This window comes from Epargyreus clarus, unplaced genomic scaffold, assembly GCF_041222505.1.
Source record: "Epargyreus clarus isolate Ecla_fem2 unplaced genomic scaffold, WU_Ecla_fem_2.2 ptg000003l, whole genome shotgun sequence".
In the NCBI taxonomy this organism is placed as follows: domain Eukaryota; kingdom Metazoa; phylum Arthropoda; class Insecta; order Lepidoptera; family Hesperiidae; genus Epargyreus; species Epargyreus clarus.
Genome location: NW_027332211.1, coordinates 13,195,524 through 13,219,241, shown reverse-complemented (window position 1 = coordinate 13,219,241; position 23,718 = coordinate 13,195,524). Strand labels below are relative to the sequence as shown.

At 33.9% G+C, this 23,718-nt stretch overlaps 2 protein-coding genes across 2 annotated transcripts in view; one reads left to right on the top strand and one right to left on the bottom strand.

Moving 5' to 3' along the window:
• Positions 1-1,861: 1,861 nt before the first annotated feature.
• On the top strand, positions 1,862-8,651 carry LOC140749122 (uncharacterized). Its single transcript, XM_073082152.1, is given in 5 exon segments — positions 1,862-2,040; positions 2,847-3,022; positions 3,217-4,526; positions 6,195-6,351; positions 6,588-8,651. Coding segments are annotated over 5 exon segments (3,711 nt in total). The 5' UTR covers positions 1,862-2,036.
• A 2,113-nt stretch (positions 8,652-10,764) lies between these two features.
• wdp (Leucine rich repeat protein windpipe) overlaps positions 10,765-23,718 on the bottom strand; it is a 60,579-nt gene continuing 47,625 nt past the window's right edge. Inside the window, exon 3 of the mRNA XM_073089629.1 lies at positions 10,765-13,834. Coding sequence (XP_072945730.1) covers positions 11,708-13,816 — 2,109 coding nt within the window. The 5' untranslated portion in view covers positions 13,817-13,834 and the 3' untranslated portion in view covers positions 10,765-11,707. The remainder of the gene's footprint in view (positions 13,835-23,718) is intronic.

The following is a 23,718-nucleotide window of genomic DNA, read 5'->3' as shown; positions in this document are numbered from 1 at the left end:
ACGCTAACTTCGAAGGGGGGTCGCAAAGGCCCCGTGTAAATGAGTTCAGACAGGCGTTACGACGCGAACGTGTCGCGTTTTTGCAAAATCGACACCTGGGAGGTTAACCCTGAAGCACTTAGGATTTACGACGAGATGGGACAAGACAAGACAGCTATTGCCTTAAAGATTACTTGTGACTTTCACTCAAGTTTTGGGGTTATTGGTTTTTTAGTTATAGCTGATAATGTAGACCGCCGGGTAGTCATAGAGAAAAAGAGATAAAACAACGTCATTACAACAGTGCTAAAGTTGCTCTGAAGGAAATATTTCTTGTGACGCGTCCTCTGCTACAGTTAAATTACTTAGAATTGGCAATTACGTAAACTGGACTGAATTGTCCTCATCGTTGCTCATTGATATTGGCATCTTTAGAATATTCGATGCATTGTCTGATCTTAAGAATTACTCATTACCCACCTTTTAATGAGCACCTAAGAAACAATATCAAGATGAAAACAATCCAGGTCAAGGGCAAAAGAGCAGGAATAGGCCGTAAAGAGGGATAAAGCCAATTCTATATAGATATCTGTTGTCAACATTGTTTGAAAGACTCATATATACTTTTCAAGAAAATCACAATTTTAAACCATAACATAATAATAATAATATGTTTGGCTGTGATTTGCGTCATTATCTTAAAATTTATGAACAATAAACATGATATCCTCCAAAAGATATTTCTCTCAGCATCTCGATACACGTGGGCGATAAAGATAATCCTTTCAATGATATTATAAAGAAATATGTACGTAATACATACGTAGGAATATATACACACATACGTAGGTAGGTTCACAAGTAGTACATAATGGTATTACAACAAACAATGGCATATATAAATGAAATATCATAATAATAAATTATTTTTTAGCGACAAGGACATAAAATACCTCGTAAATAGTAAGTAAACATTTATTCATCGACACGAGAATGCGTTAATTTCAAAAATTAACAAGAAGTCATAAATTATGTGATATTTAGCAAAAAGTGGCGAGGCCGTAGTGAATCACATATTTTCAAGTAAAAACTATTTCTTTGGGTAGGACGATAAGTCGATATTCCTAATCAGTGATAAGACAGTACAGATAAGATGTACGATATGTACAGGGTGCTCCATTCGAACCGTTATTATTGCAAGTAAACCTGTTTTATGGCAACACCCACATATAATTTCAGATTAAACGTATAAATAGAACAGTGCAAACATATGCAGATAATATTATAATTTATAACCATCATAATGCAATTTCAATTTTCTAACGTAATGTAGCATATCAACCAACGACTGTCTTTTGCTTTGATTTAGACCAGATAAAGAATTTTCGACGTAGATGATGAATTTTCGGCTACAGATGCGTGTAGATGCTCCTGAGTGCTAATTGGAATGTCTCTAATCGACTACATTCTTCAAACAAAAATTTAACCGCGCTTAGTACTTTTCTTATTCAAGATTCAAGTTTTTTTCTTAATAAGGTCTGCGGAGTCGACACACTAGGGGTTCTACCACCTTTGATAACTAATCATTTCATTAATAGGTCTAGTAGATACCAAATATTCTGATTAGGATTAGTTTTCCTAGAGAAGTAGAATGAAAAGTAACAAAATGTTCCTACATTAACATTTAAACGTACTTTGACAAATAAGCATCCTAATTCTCTATTTAGCAACTTTAATAATGTCACATTTCGTTTCTATATTAACCACAAATAAAAACAGGAGCACAATAAATCATGCAGTATTCAACATTGCGTAATTCTGACGATCGCAGATAGGATTTTATTAGATAACTACAATCAGTAGTGAGTTATCGGCTATTCTATTTAGGATACATCCTATATCTATGAGTCTTGTGGCTCATAGCTTGGGCGAAGCGGTACGGCAAATATTCATTGCAAAATCTACAAGGCAATATGTAAACTCATATTATGTATCGAGTTTCGTGTTATGTTAAAAGTTAGTGACAATTGTGATTGTAATATGCGGAACTGATTCTAATGGGTAAGTTTGCTTTATAAATATTGCATCTATTTCATAGTAAAGAGATATGTATTATCTTACACCCAGTGTAGGTACACTCGTATTCATAAATATAGAGTTGTAATCATTTTTTATGACCATTTTGAATATCAATTTTGTAGGTTTTACGAACGGCTGGACTGAAAAAGTTATTATTTGAGCTTAGTAACAGCGAAAACTGAAGTGTGTGTTTTATTCCTGTGAGGGTCAATATGCGTGTAACAGAAGTACATACAGATTGTGTGATAAGTATTTTTGCGCTTATAGCTCTGTGGTTTGTGTTTGTCGTAAGCAATGTATAAAGTTCGGCAATGTCGAACCTGGTCGAGAGTTTTATGACCGTGAATCCAGGTCCTGGTCCCATACTTTAACCTTACTTCTCCTTTGTTATCCTTGAATATCACTCGTTAAATTTTGTCAGAACAAAACCACCTTGCTCTCAAATCACTTTGAAATCACAAATCAAATAGTTCGGGTAAACATACCTGGTGTTTGATAAGTCCATCTGGGACCTTAGAAGGCTGGTAGTAAATACTAAGTAATATGGACCTGGCTATATACCTACATGCTTGACTGACATCATTTATACCAAGAAGTGATTAAATCCGTACAATTTTATTAGGCGTTCGGATTATCTTCAAGAGTAGTGAGTTACGAGTATTTGAGAACAACTTCAATTAGAAATTGTCTTATTTGGTGACAATCCATTGACAACATTCATTCATTGCCAATCCATTGGTAACAAGACAAATATTGGAAAATAAAAAAAATCCTACTGTGCTTTCCAGAAGCAGTTGCGTGGTTGCCGTGGCTATGGCTGCTGCTAGCGACGGTATCCGCAGGCGTGATCCGAGCGCAGGACGACCAAGTGGAACCCTGCCAGACTTATACTTTAAACAATGTAGTTTATTTAGACTGTTCTGATCGAGGTCTCGTGGACCTACCCGAAGGGCTGGACTATAATGTAAGCATTTAGTGTTTAATTTTCAACGTAATATAGACTGAATCCAAAATATGTGTATAATTATTTTAATAACGATTAAATAGTCTAAATACAATACTGAATAATAAATAAATACAAGAAGTAATGGTTCTTAATTTAATTCTAAATTCATAACATAGGAAAGAATTTAATCATATTTTTGGTATTATTTACAGGCTCATGTATTGTTGTTGGCGAACAACAACTTCGAAACGTTTCCTCCACTACTACAAAATTTCTTACAAGTGCAAACTCTGGACCTATCCGGGAACAGCCTGACCCGACCGCTGCCCAGCTACATGGGAAGTTGGACCTCACTACAGACCCTTAACCTATCGAATAATAACTACGATTCGTGGCCGAGCAACGAACACACATATCACATGAAAAGACTAGATTTATCACGAAACAAAATCAATAACATCGACGAAGACGCATTCACGAGAACGCCACAATTATTTTTTCTCGATTTATCTGAAAACAGAATCTACGATTTGCCACCGGGATTGTTCACTCACGCGAGCAACTTAGGTACACTCATTTTATCCAGAAATTATTTCTCAGAAGTACCCAGCTTTCGATCGCCCTCTTTGAGGAATATTTACTTGAGTAACTGCCAAATAACACGTATAGACGTCAACTCGCTCACAGGAATGAACTCATTATTAGAATTGGATCTCTCTATTAACGAGATCGAAAACATTCCGGACAATTTTGCCTCGAATACTCTACAAGAATTGGATTTGAGTTACAACGAAATTAGTACGCTCACAGACCGCACCTTTTCTTTATTACCGCACTTAGCGGTACTAGACTTGAGAGGGAACGAGTTCAAAGAAGTATGGTCGACCTCACATTTTGCCTCAAATCCGTTTTTGAGGGAAGTTCATGTGAAGGGCAACCGATGGAGCTGCGAAGGATTCAGTGTTAATCTTTTGCTCACATTTGAATATTTGACTAAAGAGCCATCGAAGGTAACTGATAGGGGCTCACTTATATGTTACTCGCCATCGAATGTAACACATTTAAGTTGGCAGCAGGCGTACATACTCACTTGGCACGTTGAGTCGTCCACAAATTCGTACACGATGATGGCCGTGTTGGTAGGAGTAATTATTGGTATATTAATAACATCATTCGTTTGTCGGGGAATAATGGTACTGAATAAGCCAGACCCGCCGCGACCGACGCCAGAAACTACGGTCTTAAATGGTTCCATGCCTCAGGAAAGAGCTAATTCGGTGATAATGAGGGTTCCTCTACGTGAGGACTTGCCTCCTAGCTACGATGAAGCTTTGCTAATGCCGAGGTTAAATGCGTCTTTCCACTCATTACCAGACTTCGTGGACGAACCCGAAGAAACTTCTCGTCGGTATCGCAGATCGAGGTCTATTGGAGATCTAACTGAATTTAGACCTAGAACTATTGACAGGCGTTCTGTAAGACGAACGGTTGAAATTCACATAACGTAATTTTTTTCTTGTCAGTTTATTAATTTTATAATTATTTTTACTCTAGGTTTACTTAAGTTATAGCAATGTGCTTTATTATTGAATTACCAAATAAATTATTTAATAAATTAAGGATAATAATATAAAGAATAGACCAATACAAAATTATTTTTTTTACCTGTACCCTTGCGTTTTAAGTACGTTATGAATATGAATATTGTATGAAGGTTGTTAGATTGGTTGTGTGGCACTTCAATGTTCTTAATATCTTTTAAGTAGCGCCATCTCTGAGAAGATTTGGAACTAACATACAACTACACTATGTTAGTATGTATTTGGTTTTTAACGTGGCCACTAGATGGCGTTATTTTCAATTTTAATTCAACAACTTCTAAGTCCTTCATTATTTGCTTTATGTTATTTTTTTATAATTTCTTAAATGCCCTTATTTATTAAAAATATTATTTTAATTATTTTTTAACTCTAACACTCTTGCATGGACTGCTTTTGCAATAAGCTTTGTAAGGACGCATGAAATAATACATTATCAGAAATAAATATAAAATATATACATCATTGATTAGAGGTAGTTAGTGCACGCTAACGGTCTCATAGAGCTCTTATCATTATCAATGATAACACGTCATGATATTATTTGGCTCATACAATGTTATCTCATGGTTGGGATCGCACGTAAGACTATAGATACAGAATTAAACTGGAGTATACAAGTGTCTCATCGTAAATCCCTTAATATATTTGTTTCTGGTTAAATATAAAGAAAAAACTGTGCGAAAATGACAAACCGGGGTGTGCAGTGATACGATTATCAAAGTGATCGATAACGTACTTAAGTGATAAAAAGTGTGTATTAATAATACTACCTTTACTGAAATATATATTAAACATTTAATAAGTGCTTCAAATTTCAATGTTTTACTCGGTTTATTCATGTGGTGAGTAAATAGTTGCTTTATTTTTATTCATAAAAAAATAATTTTCACCTAATACTGAAGTATGTAAATACGATAATTTCAGACTCTAATTTACTGTCATACAATATAGAACAAGTCTTAATAGTAACCAATGTATCCCTTTAGGTACCTATCCATATTAAAAGTTATCATACATTTTTCGATAAACACGTACGTTTTAGTAGCAAATCCTCACTTAAGTACTTTCTCGGAAACATTACTTCTTAGTCACAAAATTACTACAATGATTCACAAACGTAGAAACGAGTCATCAATGAATTATTTAAACAATTTAGAAATTATCTCGGATAACGCACAAGCATTAGTCAATGGAAGTAAAACATACATTTCCTAACCTTGTTTGCAGATTTAATATCAAGTAGGCGACCTAAATTTAGGTGTTCCATAACCAGAGGCTTTATCTACAACTGATAGCGATGATAAAATTGTTGTATGCGCCTCCTAATGTTTCATTATTTACCCACTGTGTCTTTAACAGGGACAATGCGCGCCTTTTAGGGTTACTGAGGTTACACGTGACAAGAAAGATAGATCTATTGCCCAACTGGCAGCAGGTGTTCAGAAAGCGATTCATTGTTGATTTATATCGAAGGTATTACAGTTATAATTATTAGATAGTCAAAAACTGATTAACTTTACGTATATTTGAGTGTTTTTCCTTTACAGATAGTAATGATACGAAGACGGTATGATCCTAAAAACGACCAGCCTTCTTCTTCTATTGGTGATGATAAATGCAGAACTATTGGACTTCGATGACAATACAAATGATGTTTGCTATTTGTGTTCCTGTAGTGCAGACAGAGCTAGTGTGGACTGCTCTCGAAGAGGCCTCACTACAGTTCCTGATGGCCTTAGTCATACGGTAAGGAAGTAACATATTACGTGAATAGTACACACAGTACAATTTTGTCTACAATGTAATGTTGAAGGTGGTAGAATCCTCTATGTTTGCCTCCGGCTACACCACCGAAATATCTTATTTTTACTGCCTTATAACAGCAGTTAAAATAAGATAGAGATATTATTTTTGTTTATTTTCTATTTTGCAGATCCATGATATAGTAGTGTTGTATAATGATATTAAAAAATACTTTTCAGGTGACGAAGCTCAATCTTTCAAACAACGAGATAAGTGTTTTTCCTGAAAATCTCGGCAGATTCTACAATTTAATATCATTGGACCTGAACTCAAATCTGCTGAAAGTTTTACCGGAAAATGCGTTGCAAAATCTGACTTCTTTAGAAGTGCTCAATTTGTCAAGAAATCACTTTGAAGCTTGGCTTAACCTAAATCCTAATGAAGTTCTTAAGCCAGCGGGAAATTTGAAAATTTTGGACCTATCTTACAACAGACTACACACCTTAGGAAATTTAGCAAATCAAGAACTTTTCATTAGTCCATCCCTTGAAACATTGATATTGGAACATTGCGAGATTGATTCAATACACGGAAGATCACCTCTGAGTGGATTAATCAATATAAGAGTCCTAAAGCTGAACAATAACCCACTTGTAAGAATCCAAAATCTTATATCGCCAACACTCAAAAGTTTATATGTGAGCAATTGTCAGTTGAGCCATATTAATTACAGTGAATTGTCCTACTTACCATCATTAGTATATTTGAAAATGTCACATAACTATCGCCTGGAGCTATCATCATCATCGAATAGCCTGTATTCAAGTTCACTTAAATATTTGGATATCTCGTATTGTAACGTTTTTCAACCAAGCCTTCAAGGATTTTCAAACCTGAGAAAAGCAATGATTAATCATAACATGATACGATTCTTGCGGAGTAATGAATTTATTAATAACTCTAAATTGGAATACTTAGATTTATCATACAACAATATAGGATCTCTTAAAAGCGATACGTTTCGAGGACTTACAATGTTAAAATATCTTGATTTATCATGGAACGAGATAGCCGTGGTACCGGAAGACACTCTTCTAGAAATGCCATCGTTGACACACATTAAACTAGCAAGGAACTATTTAAATAGAGTTGGCCATTTGAAATCACTGTCTTTGTCAATTGTAGACATGAGTTCATGCGAAATTAACGTGATCGGCAAAGATTCCTTAGAAGGACTGCAATCATTGGTGGATCTAGATTTATCTCGTAATGTTATATCTCACATCCCTGACAGTATTTCTTCGAATACACTAAAATATTTAAACTTGAACTATAATAGAATCAGTTCTGTTGGCAATTTAACATTTTTCATGTTACCAAGATTGACAGGTTTAGGCGTTGTAGGCAACCGTTTTACAAACGTATGGAGCAGAAGTTACTTTGAATCAAATTCATATTTAGAACGATTAGATTTAAGTGATAACATGTGGAGATGTGACTGCACAGATAAAAATATGTTTGATTTCTATGAATTTATAACTTTAGAACCGAACAAAAAAGAAGAATCCTATAACCTTATATGTAACAGTCCTAATCAAGTAATAGGACAAACCTGGTTGGAAGCGTGTTATTTTACATGGAATCCCAGCGAGAAAGTGGCAAATGTGGATGGAATAATATGGTTTTTAGTGTCAATGATTGTGGGTTTAGCTTTGTGTATAATTTTAGTTAACACAATAAGAAAATCCATGAACCGTCGTTTAGTAGCTATACAAAGAGAACGTGAAAGACAAGTAGAAGAAGCAAGAGATAGATTGAGACAGTTGAGGATACGTGCAGAGCAAGAGGCACTATGCAATACCCCCGATCCACGCGATTTAATCGCACCACCTTCTTATGATGAAGCTCTCTCCATGCCAAAATTAAATGCCTCATGCCATTCTCTTTGTGAAACAGGCACCGGAAAGACCAAGAGGAGGAGAGGGCGTAGGAAAACTAAGTCAAGTGGAGATTTATTAGAGGAAACGGAAAGAGATTTAGATGTTAGGGCCGTAGATGATTTAGAACTTACGGATACAACAAACAATAATCGAAGGCGTCGTCGGCGATCAAGAAAATACGGAAGTCATGAAGTAGCAGAATTGGATCAGTCGCCTGGGGTCCGCCGGCGTCGTATGTCAGAGTACGGTGGTACTAGCGACAGCGTGACAGTAGACATAGAAACCGAAGCATCAAGACCATTACGGCCAAGACAAAGACGTTATTCTAGCGATGATAATGAACCTAGAGAAAGTGATTTTTAAAGATCATCCCAAATAGGGCTTTTGAATATGTGAAAATAAATTATGTTGTTTTATTTTATTGTACTCTCGTTTTTATTAATAAAATGTTTAGATACCTCAATAACAAGATAAATGTAAGGTAGAAAATAAGACAACCACTTATTATAGTGAAGCATCCAATAAGCATAATTAATCAATGAACTGTGTATTTAAGATAAGCCTAATTAATATAATAAGCTAATTCAAATAACTTTGTTATTCAGATAGTTTATATCTTTTTTGCATTTACTTGTTAGGTAATTGTTATAATAAATAAATACAAATAAATCTTGAAATTGACTTCTAATTAAGTTTTTTGAAATCTATGTTTTGTCTATTACTTTTTGTTTTAGTAGCGCCATCTGTAAACATTGCTGTAAGTTACATCAAAAAGAGACAATGAGTCTAGTTCTAAATCCTTCCACTAGGTGGCGTTAGTTGTTCACCTGAACAAACTAATAATCTTATAATAAAATTCTCGTGTCACAATGTTCATTACCGTACTCCTCCGAAATGGCTTTACCGATTTTAACCAAATTTTATTATTATTATTCAGGTGGTCTGAGGATCGGCTACTAACTATTTTTCATACCCTTAAGCGATAAGGGTTGTTCAACCTTAACATTTTTTTATTTATGTGGCAACACAACGTTTGCCGGGTCACGTACTTTTATTATAAAAATCTATATAAATGAGGAAAGAAAATAAATATTGTTTTATACTTAGTGTCCTTTTTAATCTATTTATTATTTTTGTTTACTTATAATGACTACGCCACGTACAAAAATAATATGTTCAAATTTCAAAAATTTGATCTATGAAATAAAACAAATGATTTAATTGAACTGTATTAAAATAAAAAAGGTCGCAATCAGAAGATAAATGAAACCAGTCATACGTGAACTTTGTAATAGCACGAAGGTTATAGTAATTAGTGACTAATTACAGTACAACCTTTTGTTAATTATTTTTACAATAAATAGATGCAAAGTTCCTTAACAATCCATTATTGTCCCAATGCTCATCGATTATAAAGGGTTGAAAGGAAATGATACTATAGTCCATCCACGGCAATTATTCTTCATGAATACAGTCTATGAGGAGGATGCCGGTTTCCATACAAGCTATTCTTTCACCACTACTAAAGTGATAATTGTATACCCATTATTTGATTTTTGAGATATCAGAAATTCCTATATGAATTAACCCACAGCTTTAGCGTTTAAAGGCTTGGACTTCCATTACACAATAATATATTCATTATTTATTCTATAAGTATATTTATTACTGTATCAATTCGAATATTTTTATGACAAGTTTCTTTGTTGCAATATGCTCCATATTTCGGAGATCACGAAAGTGCATCATTTCAGCAACAGAGCCATGATTTTTTTATTGTAGGCTTAGTCCAATTATAAGCAATTATTTTGTCTTAATTATCTACTTACTTGCAAAAAAATTGTAAATAAAGTAATTTAGTCCATTAACTTTAAACTGATCATAAAATATTTAATCGTAACGAAATAATTATAAATTAATCTGCGGATTTAATTAATGTAAAAGTTATTAATGTTAATAAAGTAACATAAATTCGGCGAACGAAATTAATTTTTATTTCAACTTAGTCCTTGGTGTGAGTACTAGAAATTCTCGTGTTCCGCATGCAGACATTATCTAATTATGTTACTTATATATTCCTTAACTGCGTTAAGTGCTGCTGTATTCCGATTTCAAGTAAGAAATACATTGAAACCTTAATCTTCGGTCGTAGCAACGTATCTGTGACTAGCTTCGTATAGTGTATACCTATAAGAGGTTGATTACTGATGTCCATAACCCAAAGTTCAATGTTCAATGTTCAATGTTCACTGCAATCTGGTTCTGGAGATTTTACTAATGTTATAGCATCAGGATTGTAAAATTATCAGGATATTCCATGTCCGTGGTAAAGAAAAAACATATTAATTATGCAAAAAAAATAACAGTGGTATTTTCTTACTGTTGTCAAATTTTCTTATTCATTCTTGTATGTACATGTTGTATTACATTTAGGGAATAGTTTAGATGTAGGCATATTAAAATGAAAAGTCACAAATTTCCAATCAACGTTTTATATCGTAATGTTTGAATAAAATTACATTGACCTATAAAACTTCTTATATTCGAAAAACATTATTGTTCTCAGTTTGTTCCTTCTTAATATACATTGTGGTTCATTCAATAAAAAATAACAGATTTGATAAATTATTGCGAATAATAATAGTAAATCAGTAAAAGCACAGTTATACAAAAGTAATTAAAAACTCTTAATTACAAAGTAGAATGATTTTCTCAATAAAACCTAAACAAATATACATTGATGACAAAATTGAAACCATTACATACATAATAAAATAATAGCATCAATTACTTAAAATAAATGGTATCACATTCTTAAATACTAAATTCAATAAAATTACTTAAAAGGAACTTACGCATAGACCATGAAAGAACTAATCTCTCTTAGAAAATGATGAGGAGACATACATTGAAGCTTACAACCAGATGGATCATTCGTTGTTCCAGTATTGTACAACGTATAAGTTCGCTCAGTATAAAGTAAGTACACAACCATTGACATCTCCAAGAACTGTACGCATTATTGAAAATAAAAGTAAAATTGCATAACACGCAACATAAATGATTGTACAACATGAATAACCGAAACGCGGGCCTCTACTGATGATAATCATTAATAACAAATTTTACAACTATGATGAACATGGCAACATTATTACACGTATAAAAATATTTTTCTTATCGTGCGATATACTCTCATAAATATATTATACCACTAACAAGTTTCAATAAAGGCACTGTCGACTACAAACACACTTTGGCAGCACTTAATACACAGTCAATAATTTCATACCCTCATTCACAAGAGTTCCCCATGATATGCACACAGAATAATCACAGAATTTTGCCAATAGTGAAGTGTTTGCTAATTGACACTCATTTACACAAAGTGTTCTTGTCCATGTCTAAAAAAATGATTCTCAAGTAGTTGATTTACGCACATTTGCATCCATTGCTGGTGTTATGATTATGTCTCCGGCATTCGACCTACTCCGAGTGACTAGTACTGGGGTTTTAGGTTTGGGTGTCTCAGACATTTTGATCCTGACCCTACCCATGTCAGGTGAATAAACCGGCACATACTCTCGAGACGGCGACAAAAAGTCCGAATCTATAGTTTGATCTCCATTAATTAGTGGGTGTGAAACATCCGATTCTGTGTTTCCATTAAGTCTGGGTATTTCATCATCATGAGCGGGCACAAATATATCTTCACTTGACAATGAGTGGCGGTCTTTCCTAGAATCAGGCGATGTAGGATCTGATTCAAACGAAGTCTCTTGTTGAGGAATTTCAATATCTTCTGCCAAATTATTGTCTATAGAACTGCGTTTATTCTGGTTTGTGTCTCTTGGGCTATCAGTCCGTACATTATTTTCTTCATTGTGTTTAACTCCATTTCCAAGTCCGTTTTCCCCTTTCTTTTGATGACTTTCATGTGTAGGCACCAATTCGTATTTGCCATTAACTATTCGATCAGTTGGAGTATCTGATAAAGCGGGTTTACCGAGTAACGATTTATTCATGTCTACCATTTCCTTAGATGCTTTTTCTACATCTCGTTTCTGTTGCCTTAAAAGTCGTCTGTCTCTACGCTTTCTCATTTGACCTTTTATTATGGCAAATCCAATTAATCCTACTAGTAAGACGACAATTAATGCTATACAAACATATGTACCAGTTTTATGTGTAACTTTCTCGTCACCAGTTGGTGCTTGACCTAAAACTTCAGAAGCATGTGTAACGCGAATTTGTTCTGAAACGGTAGTATCCCTTGAAACTTCCTGAGTGACAGCTTTTTGGGTTACAATATCAGGTTCGATTTTGCTGTGCCAATCAGACCCTCCTTCGTAAATAGATGGAGGCTTAGGAATTGGAAATTCGGAGGTAGTACTGTCATCATCAACAAATATTTTTCGTACAGGTCCGGGATTGAGTTCCTCATATATCGGTGTAGTCGTCTCTACGGCAGGTTCCGTGTTAAAATCATATTCATCTCCAATTCCATGAAATCCAAATCCAGAACCTTCGCCAGAACCTTCAATAGGATCTTCCGTAGTGTGAACTATGTCAGCAGCAGGAATTACACTTTCCTCGGCCAATATATTTTTATACATTTTTCGTTCGACTATAGGTTCTAATACATCACTTATTGTTGTGCTTTCCGCGTCTCCTGATCCATCTATTAAAGGGAACGATGTAGTATAGCGACCTACTTTCATAAATTGCATACTATCATCATCTTCACCCTGATCGGCAACACGGATGACGTTGCCTTCGTCTAAATCATTACTAGCTACTAAAGCCATAGACTTCAAGGCAGTGGTTTCTTTTCCAATACGAACTGCGTCAATCGGTTGGTCCCCCATCATCATATCTAAGTAATTGATTTCCATTTTAGACGCTTTACAAATATCTTTAGTTTTCAGTTCTAGCCATGACCGACCCTTTAATTTTGCAGGAGTTTCGCATTTAGCACTGTCGATATGTACATTTGATACTAAAAAGCGATCACGTGCCACCAAGTTCTCACATGTGCAATCAAGAGGGTTTCCGTCAAGCTCTAAATGTTCTAAATTGACCAAGTGACCTAAGTTTGAAGGCACATCATGTAACAGATTGTTAGTTAAATCTAATGAACTAACACTTGTAGGCAGATGTGTAAATGAGAGCTTCGCAATCCTGTTGTTGGCGAGATTAACATGCACTAGCTTTCTGGCATTTTGTAAGAATTTATTTAAATCTGTGATACCGTTGGTTGACAAATCCAAGGTGACGAGTTCGGTAAGGCGGTCAAGTTCATGGTTGACCTTCGTAATGTTGTTATGGGAGAGATCCAGTATGTTGATATTATGATGTTTCTGGCGGAGAGTGTATTTGTAGAGCTCTGCGAGGTTGCTGCATGTGACGCGGTGAAGGCCATCTCGTGTGGTGCTGCAGACGCAGTGGTCGGGGCAGATGGTGGCCAGTGAGGGAGCGAAGAGGAAGGTTAGCGCTAGGAGACAGGCGTTCACGGAAAGACACGCCATCTTGATTGAAGTCACCGCCTGGAACGAAAAAAACGAACAGTTATATTGGTGACTAAATAAGATTATCTATTACTGCAATGTCGGTGTAAATGTATACTATCGTTACAAAGGTCGTACAGTCAGAGCATTGTAGTCACGTGAGGTAAATCACGTCTAATCGGTTAACGCTATTCTATTCGTGGTAACATCCCGTATAAGGTTTCAGTCACAAGCCACGGTTGTCACATCTTTAATACAATTTCAAATTAAGTTCATGTTTTATCTCGATTCAATAACTTATAGTAAATAAGTAAGAGATAAAAGTTTAATATTTATGTGTTTCATCGTAGATTGAGAAATAAGATTATCTATCATTATTTTTTACGAGCCTTTGAAAATAATAGGTCAGATATAAGTGTCGATTACTTTAGCTCCATTGTGACTGGAACCGCACGTAACAAGTGTTATATAAAACATTAGAATATCTACGGATATTGCATGATAGGAATAAATAAGAACTGCCGGCAACGTCGTCTAAATATAGGGTATAACTAAACACAGTCGAAGTCCCCGACGGCTATTGCCTATCAACTCCACCTATCCAATTATTGCAGCTGCAGTTATCCGACAATTTGAATCTAGGCTTCCTTTCATCGGTAACAGCTAACAACGCACCAGCCAATTTGTATCTCTTCCAATTTGCAACGTGTGATTCTAGACCTTAGATTAAATGATGTCTTCGTGATGTAACAAGTTTGTTATAAAAAACCCGATAGCTTAAAATTAAAACACTGGAAAGGGAAGTATTGTAACATATCACTTCCAAAGTTTAGAAGAATTCAACGACACCTTACATATTACAACTGTCAAGCCATTTGGCCTGTAGGACGTACCAAATAATGAGACATACATAGGCTGGGAAAACATTACCCTCCTCGAGTAAAAAGCCAAAAATCTCGTAAGTTTCGTATCTCACAACGGATTGTTAGACAAACATTAAATTATTTACCGACAATTACGTAAGTCAAACATTTTCATCATGAGGTCTAGGTTATCAGAAAGAGATTTATTTAAATGTTTATATTTTCATACATTTAATATCCAACAAAGAATTCTGAATTTGATAGACACAAATAATGAAAAACACGTTTACGACTACTCACAAGATAATAAACTTCAAAGGAGCATCTAAAAACGATTTCGCTCGTCCTACGCAAAGCTGTATGTAGGTAACCGTAGTGTTATGTTTAAATCAGTATCTATTTGTGTCCACGTAACATCCTCAGTGCACTTGGCCGGCGCTCGCGGCCAGAAGTGGTTCAATGTTAGCGGCAGGAAGAAGATTGTTAACCGTTTGTGCGAATGTCGTCACATCTTCTTCACGGGGGGCGTTTTGTTTGCATATCAAGGAATATTGGAATCATACAAAATATATGACACATTCTCTGAAAATACCGAAAAATAAGATCGGGTAAAAATAATGATGCGTCCTGTATTAATGCTAAAAGATAGATAATGGCCAGAAATGATGACTATTATGATGAAATATTAGACAATAAGTGTCGTTAAGTACTAGGTGTAGATATTACGTACTCAGAACTTAAAACGATAGGTACTTATAATAAATAAATAAATGCCACTGTCTATCACATATTATAATATCATTTAACATATAGTTAAGTACCATGCAAATTAACTACCTTATTACAATTGTACATTCTTCGACATTTAAATAGTGTTTATACTACATAAAATATTTTAAAGGATAAAGATTTAATGGAAAGGACGAAATTGATTTAATTGGTTTGAAACTGGGTTCAGGGTCAAAAACTTACATTTCATAGGTAAATGACCGCTGAAGATATTACTGGTAGTAACATCAAAATAAAATTTCTAAAGAGTATTAAAATACTTCAAACCATGAAGTTTTTCAATGTATATGTATACATCATGCAGTTGCGTGTAAGCCTCAATTACATGATATGTGAAGAGGCTGTCATCAAAACTTCAAACAAGTGATGAGATACAAGCGATGAAAGCTGATGATTGTAATATTTTAATTTATACCTGCTTTGACAATATCAACAAATTGACGTCGTGGTGAACATAATATGATCTAATTACCAAAAAAGTACGGATTATATTATCATCAATCAACTTACAATACAAATAAATTAATCGGGATAAAAAGAATAAGAAATCAGTGATCATTTCAAGTAATTCTCAAATATTTTAGACGCGAATTTATTAAAGTTACTTTACTCAAGACTTGTAGTTTTGGTTATAAGACGGACATTTCGCCAAAAATACGCTCATAAAAACGGACAAATAACGAGATGCTCAATTGTAAAGTAACTTCGCCTTGAGTTAATCACTTGGACCAACTGAATTGCCCTTGACTGTAAGCGCTAACAAAATTTGACGTTTCCTGCAGCACGCCTCAAGTATATTTCGTTATGTAACAGTTACTTTATATTATTTTATAGTTGACCTTCTTTCTTAAAGTTGTTCAGTTTAAAAATATCTGCGTTTTTAACTTTCCCACGGCTAAGCTATATTTCGATTGAGTTTGTTCATCTTTAAATAATATGTTAAATTTGCTGAGGTCCGGTTCTAAAAATTAATATTAAGCCACGCCTTAGCAACTAGCAACAGTTTAATTATAACATCTATATATTTTACTTCGGTTTAAGTATATTTTCACATACATATCTATGAATGTATAAAAAAGGTTACTTGTAATTTTGTTCAAAGAAGAGTTAACTAACTTTTGTCTGACTTGATTTACAAAAAGTTGATATTTAAAGTATGAAAGGGAAATGTAGTGAAGAAGAGCTAATTAGTAGCCTAATGGATTTTAATTTTCTTAAATTCCTATTATACATCTTACATAGTGTAGTAGAACAAATAGTTCTAGATCTGATGTACATCGTAAGGAAATCTAAACGTTGTATTAAGATTCACATTAGAAAATTCTCATTAAGATTGCAATGACAATGACAATTAAAATACTTTCACGACTTGAAACACAAATAAATTACAGGAAAGGACAGACCACACATCAACAGATAAAGAAATTGAATACTAACATTAAAAACGATATTAATAAACATTGTCAAGGGATCGACCTTTGTATGTACAAGTAAGGTAAATACAGGCTATTGAAAAAGGTTGTACAGGCAGTGATGAAATCGTGAGTCACTGAGGTCGGCGGATATGCAGTCGGCCGTGGTGCCTGAAACGACTATAAAGGCAGAGTGACTTCATAAATTTAAACAGGGATAACAGGTTCGATTTAAATGGCTAGTTTTAAGAGCAATGGGTTGTTTATGGACTCGAGATACTATTAATTTTGTTGACAATGACAATAACCTTTGCTGATCAAGACACTTGAAGTACAAAGCTATAAATATTTGAAGGTGGTAGAACTCTGTGGTTCGACTCCAGTGGCATTACCGCCACACCTACTTTTGCCTAATAACAAAAGTGTTAAGCGCTGCTGTGTTCTCGTTTGAAGGGTGTGGTTAGGGAGATATACTTTTCCGAGGCATTCGGGCTCCTCAAGGGTAGCGGCGCATCTGTGCGATCAAGCTCGAAACTAATCTTATCAGCGTTTGATTACAGATGCCTGTAGGCAGCAGTAGCCACTTACCTATCTGCAATACCTATATTATACAAAATAATAAATAAACGCTTTCTACAGTCAAAGTGCACACTAGGAACCCTAAGTCTTTGTTGCTAATTCACAAAAACATGAGTACGTACGCAAAAACAGTCAAACAAAACAGAAAAGTTTAAATTAATTATTTAGATGTCTGGCCGAGGATCACACCTGACTCTGCGTGTCATACCGGCATCATGGCCTTTAAGTCACGCAAGTGTATGATGTTTAACGGCTGCCATTTTAATATTTTTATTCTCATATAAAACAATAGATTTTTAACACCCAACATACCTGTAATTTATAAATGTAATATAAAATATTTACCTAATAAAAATAATTACAAGAAATAATTTTATGTTTAGATTTTAGATAATTTTCATTTAATAAATGATTTATTGAATATCTAAAGTAGCATATAATGATAGTAAAGATTTTGTATTATTTAATATGTAGAATACCTCGTGTTTTTATTAATTTAAAATAAAAAATAAATTTCTTTTTTATGTTATAAAAAATAAACTATTATTTTTTTTATTTTACTTTAAATAATAACTATACAAGTTATAGTTAACGATGTTAATCATTACCCAGATTCGTATGTACCTAACGCATAAATGATAAAAATATCACGGATAATTTATAAAGTTATAGTTATTTCATTGACCTATTAAATCGATAATTAGTTTACGTTAATGAAGCAATAACGTTTATTTTAACACTCATTTAAAATTGTAATAATTAAATTGATAATTAATGTTTAGGCTATTGTACATTTTATTAAAAAATTATCATAGAATCACATTTGTGTCTGTCTGTCACTTATTAGAAATTACAACGTTAATTTTAAAAAGTATGAAATATATGGAACAATCATGGTTCGAATAAAAAGCTAAACGTTATATCTTTAAATTTCTACTGACTGACTGACTTTCATAAGAGCCAGACTTACTCGACTTTACCTGCTATAAAAACTTTGTGCAATAGTAATAGTCAGCACTGTCATCCTAAGAAGCTATGGTAATTAAAGTATTGGCCAAGTGCGAATCATACGTGCACACTTTTAATTCTAGTATTTGTTGTGACAGATGGACAGACAGCGGAGGCTTAGTAATGTGGTTTCATTTGTGCCTTTGAGGTAGGGAACCGTAAAAACATAGTCAACAACAGTAACTAAATTTACCCTCTACTACTATATAATATAAATCTTCTAACGGCAAATGAAAACAATGTTCTCTTTAATTCCTTTTCTATCAACACATTTACCAGACAAATTCTCGCCAATTAACAGTACGAAAATGAGAAATCACGTGATAGACGTGTACGACTGGTCAATAAATTAACCACATGACTGGTAAGTGACTAGATATTAAACAGCTAAGCAATCTGTGCAATACACTGTCAATAAATCAGGGAGGTTTTATCAATTAATAATATTGCGGTATTTCCTTATTGCTTTCTCGTACCCATCGAAATAACAGAGGCTGTTTCTCAAGTGGTTAAACTGATGCTCAAATGTTTAATGTAAATGAATTTATTCTTTAAATTTTATTTTCTTCGCAATAAACCATGATTACCTACTCATTGGCCTTGCTATTGCAATCTATGTAATCTAAGTATACAAAGTACTTTATGATCGGTCTAAAATATTGACCGCTCAACAGCTTAACGCTTAACAGACTGCTCAAAATATAGCCCATATCATTCGGTTCATTTAGAGCCTTTAGGTCAAAAGTTTAGACGAATCCAACGATCCATTAATATTAAAATCCGTCTAGCCGTTCAGTTTGCAGAGCGTGCCAAAGAATGGGACATTTATATATAGAAAAAATATTACCCTCCTCATTGAGGTAAAAAATGTGATGATTTTCTTCTCGTAAACGACTTCATCCATGTTATTGAAGTTTTTTAAAAATACATGAAACTGTGACATGAAAGGACAAGTTCAGTGACATTTAAAACAAATTTTAAATTGACAAGAACGAACTTAGTTATCCTGATTTTTCCTCTAACCTTACCGTAGACACCATACTATTAGAGAGGTCAACGAAATTAATCCGCTAAGATTATTATCCCATACATCCTGTGAACACGGCTTCAGATATCGTGCCTCGATTGCGTCACGTAACACAGTTTTAGACGGATTATCTTCTAATTAAGTTAGCTAATTAACGAATGTTGTAACAGATTCGCTTGTCAAATTCTCCAGGGTCATTTTACTTATGGTACATGTATTTGCTTATTTTCAAGAGACATGGGTACCTAATACTTGTATATAATTTTAGTAGGTACTCTCATCCTCATAGTTCTATTCAAAGCTGTAGACATAGAAACAGAAAATGACATCCAAAATATACCTAAATACAATACATTGAAGTAGACTGATAACTTTGTATTCTTATGTGTGTTACAACGCTAACACACGCAAATTAACAAACACCCAGTTTCTCTGCTGGGGATCAAACCTGGAACCCTCAGTGTGCAAATATAGTGACCAGTATCACTTCCACTATGATACAAATGTGCGTAACAGCTATATATGGCTTGATGGTAATAAATCTTAAACCTGTATCATTAACAAGTTAAAATATTATACAGAGGACAAGGAACAAGATGCCAATTTTGTAAAAACGATATTATCTCATTGAGAAAGGTCGTCTTAATGTTTCAGGTAGCCCTTCACCTTTGGAATAAGGAGTATATAGTGATGTAATGTAAAAAAAATGCCTTATATGGGTAATCCTTTAAAGCAATGCCAATTAATCACAAATTGGATCGTCATAAGACTTAACAATTACTTTTTTTAACTCTTTTTCATTCGTAAAGTCTCGGGTGATTTACTACAGAATACGGTCGGAAGTGGGATGGGTAGCCCCTATTGGCAAAAGTCATATGCGCTCCCGTACATTGGAGAGGACGTTAAGTTATCGATCCTGACTATCATCAACGCCTAGCAGTTGGTAAACTTCGGAGGAGGAACCTTTTGGGCAGTTTAAAATCTAACACGGATTGACCATTAATCCGTATCCACCAATGCGTATTGGAGCAGTGTGGTAGAGTTCGCTCCAGGCCATCCTAATAGATGGCATCCTAATAGTGGGCACACAGCAATGAAATATAAAGAGACTTGCAGTCAATTAACAGAAAAACAATAAAAACCATGGAATAGAATTAATATAATTTCACTTCGTTAACAGTTATTTATTATTTCTGACCAGAACTAAAAAGAGCCTAATAAGGCACTGTTCGATTTTTCAAAGCTTACCTGGTATACATCACCAATTAATCATAATTATAGAAAGCCGAGCGTTATTGTGTTCCAGTTTTAAGATTATGGAATAGTACTGATTTGAACACCTGTCATTTGAATTTGGTAACCGGTGTCCATGGGCCACAGTTATTTAACATCAGATGACCACATCAAACCAATGAATAACTCAGGTAAGATTTTGACTTTCGCAGCACTAGACATGAACAAACTTCGAATTAATACCAACGTAATAATTGTAATAAAACCCAATCGACCAGATACTGATCGTAAATGCAAGTAGCCATTAACTGAGAGGAACAGCAATACCTACTTAATGATTCATTTTAAGCAAGGTTTTGCTACTGGCTTTACCTGATAGTTTTCGAAAATAACATCTATACATAAAATAATAATGTAAGCTTCGAGTCTGTACAGTCTGTACATGGTTATTTTGAAAAAAAAAATAGTAAGAAGAACTAAGCAATATATACATTTCATCAATATACTTATCTAATATTCAAAACTTATATTTTTTTATAAAACAATATTCGATCTTATAATTAAAATTAAAGAATACAATTGTTCAAGTTCCGTCAACATATTTTTAGAACTTTTCAAAATTTGTAATACATGCAGATATAATTTGAAACTGGTTTTTGAAATTCGATATCGTTCAAATCAGCATTCCTTTCGGCTTAAATGTAGTGATTTCAAAAATATATTAGTATTGCATTAGATAAATTGGGTTTATTAAAGGAAGTTACGAAACACAATAAAATATAGGTACTTTCAATTAGACAGTTGAAAACCTTCGATTATAACTGGACTCCGTTCTTAAATTTAACCTTCCGAGTTCAAATTAAATCTAATCAAAAATATTTTACTCAAAGTAAGTAAAAATATTAACAAATCTCGTTTTGGACGTCAGTATTTATCGCGAGGTGTTTCCTTATGAAAAAAGAGAGGCGAAATTATTCGAAAACACAAACATAGTAGATTAATGATTTTTAGTTTACCTGTCAAAGTTAAAAATTAGAAAATATTTGCCTACAAAGGTTGACAAATTTCGAAAATCGACAAGCAAAATTGGTTCACATTGAATATTACTAAGGGGCATCTTAAGTTTGGTTCAACTCTCATGATTCCAGTAAATGGTTTGCAATCTCGCCATCTATTCATTAAAAGTGCATATCGGGCTGCCATCAGGTGAACCGTTGGGGCCTCTACTTTTATGAGCACTCATTCATACACATCATTCAACTTCTGTCATTGGACATGCCATTATTCTAAACATCGCTTCGTATTGACATTCAAATGTATAAAAAAAGATAAAATTAACCTTTTGAACTCCAACATGAAAACAAACACAACTTAGAAAACGTTATTTTAAAGCACAAGAATACACTTCAATTTTATTATTATTGCTATTTTATTTTATGCACACAGTGCATACTTAACCTTGTAATAGTCAGAATATAGACGTAAGTCATTATTATGTTCAAAACAGGAACCCTAACAAAGTTCAACTGTAAAAACAAGACAAAATAAACAATAACATAATGACATTGCATAGTCACCGTGACTGCGACGCTTAAACCACATTAGATAGTTAAGTTACAGCGTCATTTGAAAATTGTAATTGTTGTTTCAAGTGGTTTTCATCGGCGGCTCTGTTAATGATTGTAATCAAACTTTACGCTAAAAGTTAGCAATGAACTTTAAAGGTATAGTTTTATACTATGTTAGCGTCTACCGAAGCCTATTGACATTTAGAAGTCAACACACATACAGTACTAGTATATTTTTAACCAATTAATTAGAACAGGAGTTTTGAGGTTAATCACAGATGTGTTACAGGACTTATTTAGAAGGTCCTAATCTCCTTTCAAACCCGAACAGAGCCGTGATTAATATTAGGCAGCAATTCAATTTAGCATAATTAGCACCATTACATTCCTTACAACATATTTATCCACAATGTAACATAAAAATAAGCACGAAAAAACAAACAAAAGTACGTTTGCTAATTTGCGCATAACATTAAAAATTCATCTAGCATTGACCTTCACCTACACAATGCTCATATTTTTTGCTAATCGCACATTGGTTCATTTATCCCGTATGTTATCTAACAGTATAAATAACCTCTTGAACTTGTGGTACAGTCGCTGTACGCTAATCTAGTCCCAGGGTTTCCAAATGAACTTAGTAACAGGAAAATGATGCTTTTTTATCCGACTCAGAGTATTTTTCGAACATATGTATGTAGGTATGTGCGTCTTCTTCTTGTACTCTATACTTCAAACGTGACGGATTAAAATATCATCATCAAACAACCTATTACTGTCCCACTGCTGGGCACGGGTCTTCCCTCATAATGAGAAGGATTAGGTCATAGTCCACCGCGCTGGCCAAGTGCGTATTGGTAGACTTCACATACCTTTTTTTTTATAAATCTCTGATATGCAGGTTTCCTCACGATGTTTTCCTTCACCGTTTAGCAAGTGATAATTAATTTCTAATACACACATAACTTGGAAAAATCAGAGGTGCGTGCCTGAGATTTGAACCTCGGACCCCTCGATGGAGAGGCTGAGTTTCTTAACCACTAGGCTATCAATGCTTTATTTGATTAAAATATGATTAAATTTAAATACATTTAAATGTGGTATCGTCGTGTGGCATAGGTTATATTTTTAAGCAGTTGGATTTTTAGTTTCTCATAATAATTAGCACCATTCTATTACTTAAATATTTTAGCGATATTAATATTATTTAAAAATACTTTAATGAGACTGTTTATTAATATTTAATAAAAAAATAGTAACTGCGTTTAACGAACAGAAATTGTAATTTTTTTCTTGCGTAGTTTCTATTATTAAATCATCTTGTCTTTCTGTTATGTCTGCTGTCTGTAAATCTATTCGTCCTGACTTCACAGTTAAATTTATTAACCAATATGTATAACAATTTTTGTATCTAGTACACTCTAGTTACAATATCGAAATTTTA